Source organism: Triturus cristatus, chromosome 8 (genome assembly GCF_964204655.1).
Source record: "Triturus cristatus chromosome 8, aTriCri1.1, whole genome shotgun sequence".
Taxonomy (NCBI): Eukaryota; Metazoa; Chordata; class Amphibia; order Caudata; family Salamandridae; genus Triturus; species Triturus cristatus.
Window position 1 is genome coordinate 1,456,085,065 of NC_140591.1, and position 12,598 is coordinate 1,456,097,662.

The window sequence follows — 12,598 nt, forward strand, 5'->3', positions numbered from 1 at the left end:
AACCAGGCAGGGTTGCCCCCTGTCCTCTTTGCTCTTTGCGCTCTACATGGAACCTTTTGCGGAGCGGATCCAGGGCAATCCTCACCTGGTGGGTATCCAAATGGGTGGGAGGGATCATAAGATTATGTTATACTCGGACGATGTCCTCTTGACCCTCACTGACCCAGAAAACACCTTAGCAGTTGTGATGGCAGAATTGACTGCATTTAGTGGAGCCTCCGGGTTCAAGACCGACCTGCAGAAATCCTTGATCCTCAGTATGACTATCCCCGATTTGGGGAAGGCCCGGCTTAGCACACAATTTCCCTTTCAGTGGGTGGAATGCGGAATTCCCTATTTGGGGCTACGGATCCACTCAACGCTTGTGGCCACAGCCTCCCACAACTATGGGAGCCTTCTTGTGGACACACGGTCTGACCTTACAAAATGGAGGTCTCATGGCCTCTCATGGCTTGTGTGAATAGTAGCAGTCAAGATGACTATCCTACCCCAAATCCTCTATGTCATGCAGACCTTCCCCCTTCAAGCCCCCCCCCCCCCACCCCAGAGGATGCTGAACAAGCTACAGTGCCTCATTTGGGACTTCATCTGGGAAGGCAAGCAAGCCAGAATGGCCAGAGCCTGTGCTTACCTCCTGTTGTCGACAGGATGTCTGGGGATTCCGAATCTGTGCTGCTACAATCAAGCGGCGCAATTACGCTATATTGTGGAATGGTCCAAATCTTACATGGAGAAACACTGGTGCTTTTTTAGACCAGGCGAACGCAGGCTTTATTATTTGGAAGGTACCGTGGCTACCGCAGCACCAAAGGCCAGGCTGGTGTCTATGTCTCACCAGTAGTGAGGGCCACAGTTGGGGTCTGGGACAGAGTACAATTGAGACATGGCCTCTCTATGTCCTTGTTCCCGCAGACACCATTGACAGGCAACCCAGAGTTTCCACCTGCTGGACTTCCCAACATTACAATCGGCCTATAAACTCCCCGACATAGCACAATGGCAGTACCTGACAGGCGCACATTGGGTAACACAACCCTGGCTTCGACCACACACTAGTAGGGTGCTCACGCCCGCCTTACTGACAAAAAACTCCTGTCCGACCTTTATGCCTTCCTTGTTATACCTCCGAGTCCCGTAAAGACCCCCGCATGGGCCAGATGGGAGATGGAATGTGGGCGCCCCTTTACAGACAAAGAGTGGAATGACATCCTACATCATGAACCTCACCACTAGTTAAGAAATGTTATTGAAGATCGCCCACTATTGGTATCTTACCCCAGCCAGGATCGCCACTTGGGTTCCCGCAGCTAGGTGCAGTTGCTGGTGTCACTGTGGGCAACAGGGCACCCTTACCCACCTCTTATGGCAGTGCCCCAATTTGGAATTCTTCTGGGAGGGGGGTTTGGAGGTGGTGAACACTATGTTTGAAACTGAAATTCCCAGGTTTCCTAGTTATCTCCTTTTGGGTCTCCCCAATCCACACGCCTACCCATTGCGGTCCAGTAGAGGCAAAGCAATTACCCTGGCGCTGGGAGCAGCTAAACAGATCCTCCTTGCTAGCTGGGGTAAGAAGACCGAGACCACACCTACACATTTAGATTGGCTGCACAAATTATGGGAAATATTGGAGATGGAGACGTTGACGGCAGTAGCTACACACCGCCTCCCCTATTTGATAAGGTGTGGTAACCTTGTCTGAAGTACCTATCTGTGGAATACCGGTAACGGTCCTGCCCACGCCACCTGCGGATACTGCGCTTACCCCCAACAGACTAACCCGACTCACGCGAAACCATTCGAGACCACCTTCACATGCCTTGTCGCCACCACAGGCCAGGAATAACATCAGTTTCTGTGGTAATCACATTTTCCCGCTCTGAACCTTTACCCCATTTCCCTCCATTCCCCACCCTCTTTTCTCCTCTCCTCTGAGATACATGTATTTTCTGCCTATTGCTGATTCACAACCGGTCAGTCGATGTATGTGGGTACATCTGTATCACTTGATTTTTATACAAATTTAACAAAATATATCTAAATCCTCCTAAAAGACCACGACAGAAAGGACGGTGCAGCTACGGTACTTGCACTTAATGATACGAAGTATGATAGTATTATGCATTTTAGTTAATTTGGGGTTTGTGTAAAGTGTTACAAACCTCCAGGCGAAAGTCCCTGCGTGCTTTGGGTCACATACACTGGTCTGACAATAGTTAGCAGCAGATACAATTAGAAACACAAACGTTAGCCCTGTGTGCTGAAATCAAACGTGTGCCTATCACTCTTGGTTTACATTTTTATCACGTTACTCCCTGCAGCACAAAATTCTTGGGAACATATTCGGAGTTTCACTCGAAACCTCATGTATGGCACCAAAACTCTTCCCACTATAAATCGCACACACTACCATGCATAACTCACGTAACTATATATATATATATATATATATATATATATATATATATATATATATATATATACATATACAATGATAGATAGATAGATAGACAGACAGACAGACAGACAGACAGACAGACAGACAGACAGACAGACAGACAGACAGACAGACAGACAGACAGACAGACAGACAGACAGACAGACAGACAGACAGACAGACAGACAGACAGACAGACAGACAGACAGACAGACAGACAGACAGACAGACAGTCAGTCAGTGTTAGGGAGTGAGAGAGAAGACAAGGTCGGCCACTGAGAACACCCCTTCCTTCTCCCAAGCAGAATAAAGTGCCACTGATGAAGAGCAGCTATTAAACAGTTAGTATAGCGCTTACCATGGGCTTCTTGTACTCGTTGGGCTTGATGCAGCGCACGAAGAAGGGCTGGCAGACGCTGAGGGTGCGCATCAGCAGCTCCAGGGACCGCTTGAACTGGCTGCTGAGGGTCGGCGAGCGCTTCCTGGTCTCCGCTCCCTAAAGCAGAGCAAGCAGAGAGATCAGGCTCAGGAAGTGGAAGAGAGATAACAGCCGCGGGGCTCTTCCTCTGCCGCTGGCCTGCGCGCGCCCCGTCCCTGGGACGAGCGAGCGTCACCCGGCTACGGACAGGGCGAAGGTCAGAGGTCAGGTCACACGCACTGCGTTCTGCCCCGCTGTGAGACTCGCCAGGACAGAAGAACCAGGTGTGGACGAGGCCAGCATTTCCCACTTCAGATTATATTCAAGCTCACGTTTTCTTTGCTATAAACTTAAAATCGATCGAAACCAAAGTATATACTTACTGTGGTAATATTTCTCGTAATTAGTATCTACATAGTCTAATGCGGTTGTTGTGACATTAATAATATACATGGGGAGGGGTCTGTAATCCAAGCATGAAAACCAGTCTCTAATGTTCTTAGTACAGTTGAGTTGTGGCGACTTTAATAAGCTGTAATATGAAAACCACGTAGCTACTCAACCATAATAATTTACTACAGCTGAGTTGCGCATCATAATGCCCAGTGTCAGAGCCAACAGCCAAGGTGAAAGGTATGTCATGGGTTATCATTACAGCTAAAGCTTAAACAAAGAAAACGAAAACTGGCCTTTCCGTTTTATGATTTGTTTTTGTACAATGAATAGTGATCAGCAGAAAGGAGGGATTTATGGCACCGTGTTAATAATGTGTTTCCTGCACAGTGCATTGTAGGAAAGAAATCGTCTTCCTCATGTTATTACGCATTGTGATCTTTAACCCTTTTTAAGCTACTTTACATTAAAATGATTGAAATCTATTTTTCTTCTTCATGTCTGCAAACATATCTCTTTCATATAAAGGAGCAGGACACCAAGGATTCAAGTAGGCTATGGGAAGGGTGATGGTATGGCGTGACCATGTATTATAAGGAATAAAATACCCTCTGCATACCTTACAAGGATTTTGCAAGTCACCTTTGAGTTCTTATAAATGAACTTGACCTTCGCATTTGCTCCTCTCTATTGTCACACAACACCTCTGTGACTTGCAATATTCTTATAATGTCCAGCGGGGGGGACTTTATCCCAAATTTAACTTAGAAAAAAAGTACTTACAAAGCCAAATCTGTATTTTGGAAGAGGGAGTGAGGTAAAGGCATTGTGGTACAAGACAGCTATGAGGAGAGTTCTGGAGGAGGGGGAGCAAATAGTTATTAGAGAGGTATAGACCCACTTATGGGAAGAGATTTGTGTGTTGGAAGATAACAGCACTGCAGCTGCAAGGAAAGAGTGAGAAGGTAGCATGTACAATAGGAGGCTGAGGAGAAATAAGGGCAGTAGTGGGAGAGAGGCACTAAAGATGTAGCAGAATTAGAATAATGAGGTGAAGACGATTGGGTCTTTTTTTGGGGGAGGCTGGGGGCGGGGGAAATGTGTTAAGGGTGATTTCAGGTGTCTTGGGAGAACAAAATATAGTGTGCCCCCTCCTGATTTTGTTTGGGACGAATGTTCAACCGGACTTGTGCCCGTTGCACAGACAGAAATGCCTGCTCTTCTGTCTTATTCTGTTGGCAAGAAGAGGGATCTGTATAAATTGTCTGAAGCCCTTCCCCCGCTCTTGGGAGTTGGGAGAAATCAGTGGATAGAGTCTGCGAATTGTACTTGGACAGCAAGAGCAGCAGGAGAAGGACAGAAGATTCATGGTCAGCTTACATTCAATGGAGAGAGAGCAATCCCGATTTCCTGTCAGTCCTGTGATTAAGCCTAAACTTGCTGATGTAGAGTGGTGCATGTGGGCTCTCCCGTCACATCCACTTTTTTGTTTTGCAGTTTTATATAGCTCAAACTCGACCCGAAGGTATTGGAGCACTTTACATGAGCACCAGTTTTGTTACACAAGGATAGATTCATTTCTTTGGTGGGCATGGGGAGGTTAAGTGATTTGCCCGGAATCACAGGATGCTGAGCCGCCGCCGAGACTCGAACCTGGTTCCCCAGTTTCAAAGTCAGCAGCTCTGACCGTTAGGCCCACTTCTAAGATTCGGCAGTGATAATCGCAGACTGGTAATGGAAAACTTTTGGTGTGTCACTTTTTGGAGGAGTCAGGGAAAGGGGAGTAACATGCCCAGATCTGATGGGATGAGATAAGCACCGGGAGAAATATTTACAGAGTGATATGCCCTGGAAGAGAGATCTCCATTGGAGGATGTCCCCAGTGAAGATCTGCAATTGGCAAAGTTACAAGATCATGGTGGGATCTTAGGTGAATGAAAATCCAAATCCTGCAATCATGTCATGTTTCCAATGCTCTGAAACAGTCAATATGTTTTATCACTACAAAATACCCTAAGGTAAATACTGAAATAAATACTTAAAACTAATGTTCTTCTTTGATTAGTAAAGTCAGGCTATTTCATGCGAGAGAAAGCCCTGCTTTGCATTACTTTCTGATAACTTTCCAGCCCAAAACAAGTTTAGCACTGGAAAGTAAATCTCAAAATAAACATTTTGCACCAGTCACTTTAGTTACGCAAACCTAGTACAAAATGTTAGTATATGTGGCTCCCCCAATCGCTAAATATAGAGATAATCACTCAGCAGATATAGCCCTAGTAGTCCCCAGCATAAGTTGCATCATTACTTCCGTGGGTAAAGTAATGGGTTGACTGTGGTGTGAGCCTAGATTTATTTAGCTACCGCCCAAACCAGTAACCTGTCTGGAAACATCAGATTAGAAATAGGGTAATAGTTACCTTGGCTGGAAGAATAAATAGTTTGTTTAGATGAGAGGAGAGATTGTATGGGTCCGACCCACTCAGAAACAAATTTACAATTAGTCACTTCTATGGTTGACTTCCAGATACTTCAACAGGATGGGCAGGGAATTCTGAGCAATGGCTTCAGGTTGTTCATCAATATTCCTCTCAGTTGGGAGAACAAGCTGGTATCATTGCTTAATCTGAGCTGGTGGTTTCTGGTGCTCAGCATCGGCACTTAATCATCAACACAGGCGCTTTAGGCACGGGGAGATTAAGTGATTTGCCCCGAATCACAGGATGTTGAGTCAACCCGAGACTCATACCTAGCTCTCCAGCTCCGAAGTTAGCAGCTCTGGCCATTACGCCACATCCTCTCCCCACTTTCATGGTGAGTAGTTGGTTGTTTTAGGCGGCGCTAACAGGAGAAATGGGCTGGTGCAAGCTGCCTCCTGACGAGAGCCGCAGCACTTTTTTATTTTTACAAACTAACCACTGGCTGGCATGTTGCATTTGAAGAGAGAGTGGAAAAAGGAAGGGTTGTTAGGAGAAGAAGAAGAACTGAGGGAATGGAGGGGTGAAGGTTAGAGAGATAGTGTGTAGAAGGGCTTGGATCCTAGAGATAACACCCATTGGCAAAGACAGTGGGTCCAAGCTCTAAAATATGTTACTCTATCCAAGTACTACAAATCTGGACTGGCACCTACCATAGATGTCAGACTTTGTTTAACTCTGCCAACCAATCTCACAGGGGGGCTTATTGTAATTCCTGGACCATCAAAACAGTACAGCTGAAATACTAATCATGGAGTGTAGCCACATCTCCACGAAGCTGCCAAAGCACAGTTATAATTACGGGTGAAATGTTTACTAATCATAAAGAGAAGGCGTATCCTATAAAATGTGCCAGTAACCCACTTTGTTCTCTTTGGCTTCGATAGTACTGTGCCAAAAATTGTACCATTTGAATTCAAAGCAGTTTTGTCTTTATATATCTGACACATTGGCGCAGATTTATTCTTTCTATTTATGCTACAGAATGCAGGAAAAAATGACGAGAAATAAAGATCTGTCTCCTTGACGCATTCCCAGGTTTACCACTCATGGTACATCTGGGAATGCACCAAAATCCATGGGTGGATGCGTGGGAACACATACACACCACCCATGGAACGCCTCCCTGGGGCAGAGTGACACAAGGCAACGACTTGTGCTACTCCAGATTTAGCAAGCCATGCAGAGCCACGCAACCAAGAGTGGTATTGGCTACAAGAGAGTAAGATATTCAATGCCATGTATACGTAGCTCAGGTGGAAGTAAAATTGCATGTTTTACGTGCTAAATTAAAGAGTGCTTTATACAGCTGATTTCCCATTGGGATAGTAGCGGCGGCACTTCAAAGGCCTCAAGGCGCTATAAGATACTGCTCAGTCTTGAAGGTGTCCAATGCAGCTGCAGCTGGATCACCCCTTGCCAAAAGCTTGTTGTGCTAACACTTAAAATGACTCAGGCAATAATCTGAATAACTGAAACGCACGCACAAGTCAGAAGAACGTTTTTAACTTTCAAAATATTTACTACCAATTACTTTTCCTTGTAGTTTTAGTGCTACAGATGAAGATACAATTTTCGTGAATTTTTGGAATGAGGCATGTGCACCTGCCTTGTGTGTTTCTCATATGAACACAAAGAGAGGCTGATTCACAAAGGTAAATCTCCATGTGCAGATTTACTACTAGAAAATTAACAATTACACTTTTGAGTAACGTTACAACTTTGGGATAATCACAAAATCCTTGTGTAAAGTTACTAGAAAAAAATGTAGACTCTACATGTCTGCGTTGGAGCCACATTTACTAGTGTAAAGTTGCTACTGCCAAAAAGGAGCAAAAGTAAGTTCAGCCCCTCACATGACCAACTACTGATACTGCAACAACCTACTATAGAAAATCATGTAGGTAGGACTTAGAATAAAACCCAACAGAAAATAATATTACAGTTAAAAAGAAAATAATTTTAATGTAATGTTTAAATCATTATCTAAAAATAAAACATATTTATGTTTATATCATATTAAATAACATTTTGTGAATTAAAAAAATTATGTAACAATGGTTTTATTTGAAACATAATCAAATTACCTTTAATTAATTCTATAAACCACTTTTAATGATTGCTAATACATAATAGCAACTATTTTTTTACATCAGATGTGAATTGCTCTTTTAATTTATAATTCAGAAAAATAATGTTACTTTAATTTATTTTTCATAACTAAATATTTAATTCACAATCGTTAATATTGCTGCAGCTGTTTTTATTTTGTTCTACATTTTAAGTAAGTATATAAAATTAATTGACATTATTTAACATAACAGATAGTTTACTCATTTTTTTCAAGTTTTATAAACTGTATACAATTTCCCTTTATTTCACCTTAGAAAGATCCTCGCCCCGGTGACTAATAAATAACATCAGGGCCTAGGTGGGCAATGTTCATCATGACCACAAAGAAGAATTACATTCTTAAAATAAGGAAAGCTATTAGGAATCTTTCACCCAATTTCCTGTAAATCCATGCCCATCCTAAAGTCATAGAAAGACACTGTGCTTAGGCCAATTGCATGAAAAGATCAGACACCTTTAAAGTAAATATTTAAACATCTCACTGCCTGAGCCCCAACTGAGTCAGCAGATACAAACTCTTTGACTAGTCTCCATGGTAACATACAGATGTGCAGACCAAATCATACACAGAAGAGACCCAGCACACTAGATCCGCGGTTCTTAACCTGTGATTCGCAGACCTCTTGGGGTCCACAAAGCGTGCTCTTGCCTATTTAGAAATTAAATTACAGTAGCAGATTAATAAGGTGCATGTACACTAAAAGCAACATTGAAAACAGACAGTTTTAAAAGGCTCTTTAAATTTGAAGGGATTTGTAATTGGAAGCTACATATTAAGTTGGTATCCTTATCTTGATTTGTGGGAGCAGTACAAGTGCTACAAATAGAATTTAGTATGGACGATTGGAGGCCTCAATTGGCGCAGTCATATGGACATAGAAAAATATGGCATGTATTAGGAGCAAAAAGTCAGTGATATGCAGCTAGAATCTGGAATATTCCTTCGTTTTTTAGAAATAAAAATACATTTTGAAGTTTCTCATTAAAATTAAAAATTTTATATAATTATTTGTGAATTAAATACAATGGATCTGACTCACAAAGGAACTAACCATTTCAGTAATTTATACTTTTGAGTAAGTTTACTACTTTATGGCTATTCCCAAAAACAGAGTGTAAATTTACTCCAAAAGTGTAACTTACATGCCTGCACTAAACTGAATGGCCGGGGTGGAGGTGGGGGGCTACAAATTGTTAAGTAATTTACACTATTGAGAAAGTTTACTACTTTTTGGTTGTTCACAGCATCTGAGTGTAAGTTACACTTTAGGAGTAAATTTACACTTGGGTTTTGTAAATAGCCAAAAAGTAGTAAACTTACCCAAAATAGTAAGTTATTCAAAAGTGTATAACCCCCATGCACTTTAGTTTGGTGGAGACATGTGCATTACACTTTTGAAGTATATTTACATTTGGATTTTGTGAATAGCCAAAAAGTAGGAAACCTACTCCAAAGTGTAAATCACAGTGTCAGTAAACTTGGTGAACCAGGCCCCAAATTTAATAACTTGTGTATTTGTTTGATGTATATTTGTTTCTGTATTTTTGTGTATTGGTTTGAGGTTCACATTGCATAAATTGCTTAGGCAGGGCCCCACAGCTCCCAGTAGTTATTCAGAGGGGGCAAAAAGTTACGAACCGCTGCAATAGCTCATGAGGTTGGTAGGAATACTGCTCACTAACACGTCCACTGCTGCACGACTTTAAATTACTTCTCAATCACTGCTTGTCAAAATCAAAGGAAGTTGGTAAAATAAAAAACATTAGAATGTGAAAGGAGAAGCTGATGGGAAGAAAGGAAGGGGATCTGTCTTTACTGCAGATGTGAAAAGATTCCCTTGAAGTCAGCGGCAAAAGAATACAACTCATCCAGTCAGAATTAGGCCGGGGCGGCAAATTCCGCTCCGTTTGCGGAATTTGCGGAATTTCGGTAATTTCGCGTTCTGCGGAGAACGCAAAATTGCCCAAAATTCTGCTTACCGCGACTTCGCGAAATTTTTTCTTGTTCGCGTTCTCAAAATGCGTGTTCGCGAGATATTTCTCCCCGAGCACGCAAACAGCAACTTTGAACAGGAAAAAAGCATCCCGAACAAGCAATTCCGCGTGTTCGCGGAATTTCTGCATGTTCGCGGAGATTTTTTACCGTTTCGCAGAGATTTGCGTAATGCGATTACGCAAATTCCGCTCACCCCTAGTCAGAACACTGTGAGAACGAAATGCTCCTGGGTAGGACAAACACAAGAATTGGTATGAAAGCCATCAAATCAAGAAAAGTCTGAGACAGGCAACAAATCCATCAATTCATGAGCATGGAGCTGACATAACTCCTCTAAATATTTGTTCAGTTTTGGAAGCAATGGGTCAAAAACTGTCTGTGACAGGAATGGAAACAAGATCTTGATTGGTACCAGAGGGCAGAAGAAACAGTGTATAAAAGTAGCGGATGTGTCAAAAAGTGGGAAAAAGTGTGGATGCCATGGCGAAAGTATAGAGGGCTGGGGGCAGGGGATTAGAGGGGTGCCAGAAGGTAGCAACACTGCTTGTTTCACTCATGAACATAATGTCAGCAATTCTCTGTTTTTGATACCTGATGTACTAATGGAAATGCTTATGTATGATATGGTCTTTCGAGCTTTGTTAATAAAAAGATTTTTTTTAAAAACTGTCTGTGAAAGAGACCTAAAATATCACTTTTAAAAGGTGGATTTTTAGGATTTTGCAGAGGTTCAGGTTGTTTCTTCACGACTCACGACTTTTCATAGAAAGAAGAGCTAGATGCACAGTACATGTAGGTTTGTATGCAGCATTTATGTGAAGAGATTTAATTTGCTACCAATTAAGTCCATAGTGGAGTAAAGACAAGTTGATCCCTGGTCTGATGCACATTATGTTCCCTCACAGTAGAAAAAGGGAAGATTGCTAGCCAGCTACTCCCCTTCAGTCCTCAACAGGGCTACAAAGTAGCTTTCTTCAGAAGCCAGTGTTTCAGTAAACATTTGATTTAATCAATAAATGCACATTACATTCAATCATTTGTATCCTCTACACAAAAAAATGTTACCATCATTTGATAAATATCCATGATTTCTGGAGTAAAAAAGAAATATTTTAGAACCCCTGAGAGCAGAACAGCATTTATGACCAATGTCCGCCTTTACCAGTCCGACATGTAGTGCCCACAGGTATGACATCCCAAGGGCAGAACAGACAATGCTGTGTTTGGACCGGTCTCTGCCACCCTAGCTCCTGGCTGTGCCCCCTTATGAGCCTGGATGTGAAACCTATAGAAGGGAAAGATGGACGTGCCTCCAAAGAAGTGGTTCCAGAAGCTTGCTACATATTTCAGTAATGAAGCCTGAATTGACATTCCCAGGATTCATGTGAGATCAGCGCTGATGTCAGCAGAGAGTCTTTAACTCTGGGAGCCATCTTTCTATTAAGATGTTTCTTAACATGCATTTTTTCATATAACAGCATTCAGAAGGTGCTCCACTTTCTACACAAGAAGCATTACATCTCAGTGGATGTTCTGCATTTTACTTGTTTTTGCCTCTTTAATTAACTCCAGGCCCTTAAATGTCACACACTCACTTAAAATACCCTTTTGTTTTACATTTCCTTATTTTCTCCTGAGTAAACTCATAATTGTTGAGGAAACATTGAGAAAGCAGAATATAATGCGATAAGGCTGTACCAGATTTTATTTTGCATACCAAGGTCGATGCAGCATCACATGAGCTGACCACAGAAATATGGATCAAACAAACATGCCTTGTGATTCATCATCCACCAGAAGATTTTAGTGCCATGAAGCCCTAGGAGCACACGAGAGGAGCTTACTCAGTGACATGTATAGCTGAGAACATGACCCATAGCCCTCCGAAAAGAAAGTAACATATCATGTTAGTTGGTAACGATAATCACGCAATTAGGGTGGCCCATCCCAATTTAGTGAGTAAGGCAAATATCGGTGTGTATGGCTATGCAGTGAATGACATGAAGGGGGAGCAGCAAAGGTCAAAAGATGCAGAGAGGAGCCTCTGTAGCTCCTACCTCTCCCTAGGTTCTCTCAGATTGTGTGACTTCCTTTGGGAAGGTAGGGGGAGACACAGGAGCTATCACTACACCTGAGGACAGGTGAGAGAGTGAGTTGCAGGAGAAGGAAGAGGGACCCTTAGCTCATTTTCCTTGGACAGAGCCTCTGTCTGCCTCCGCGCGTGCTCTCAGGAGAGGCAGAGGCTATAGATTAGGGCACTGTAATGTTGATGACAGCGGGAGTATATCACTGTTTCTTGGCCGCTGATGCTCCATTGCCTTCAATACAGCTCTCAATGTTCCAATTTTCTTAAACGTTGCAGTACATTGTGTTTTCTATGATATTGGCACCCTGCATAAAAGGGCGTTATTTTTGCTCCAGTTTTGGCATTTGCGTCATATTGTATGCTGAAATCATGGACCTCCGCCCCTGGGCCAGAGATACCGGATGCCCTGCTGAAGGCAGTGCATGACATGGACTTCAGAGGGAGAAAGTGCAGTAAGACGCGTCTTATTGTGGCGGCTGCTCTGTTCTCAGGATGCTAACTACACACAGGTAGGTACATGGAAAGTTGCCAAGCAATCCAATGACTCTGCAGCAGGTTGCCGGATTTCAAAGGCAGCATTGCCTTTGTTGTTCGCCTGCTGGGTCTGTGGTTTTGAGCTCAAGTCCACAGACTCAAAATTTTCTAAAGAGGTTTGAGTCCA

The 12,598-nt window shown here is 42.8% G+C and overlaps 1 protein-coding gene across 1 annotated transcript in view; it reads right to left on the reverse strand.

Annotated features, from left to right (window-relative positions):
* The window catches only part of MYO7A (myosin VIIA), a 739,224-nt gene that overhangs the window by 267,504 nt on the left and 459,122 nt on the right, over nucleotides 1–12,598 (reverse strand). The window contains exon 17 of the mRNA XM_085623258.1: nucleotides 2,793–2,930. Coding sequence (XP_085479384.1) covers nucleotides 2,793–2,930 — 138 coding nt within the window. The remainder of the gene's footprint in view (nucleotides 1–2,792; nucleotides 2,931–12,598) is intronic.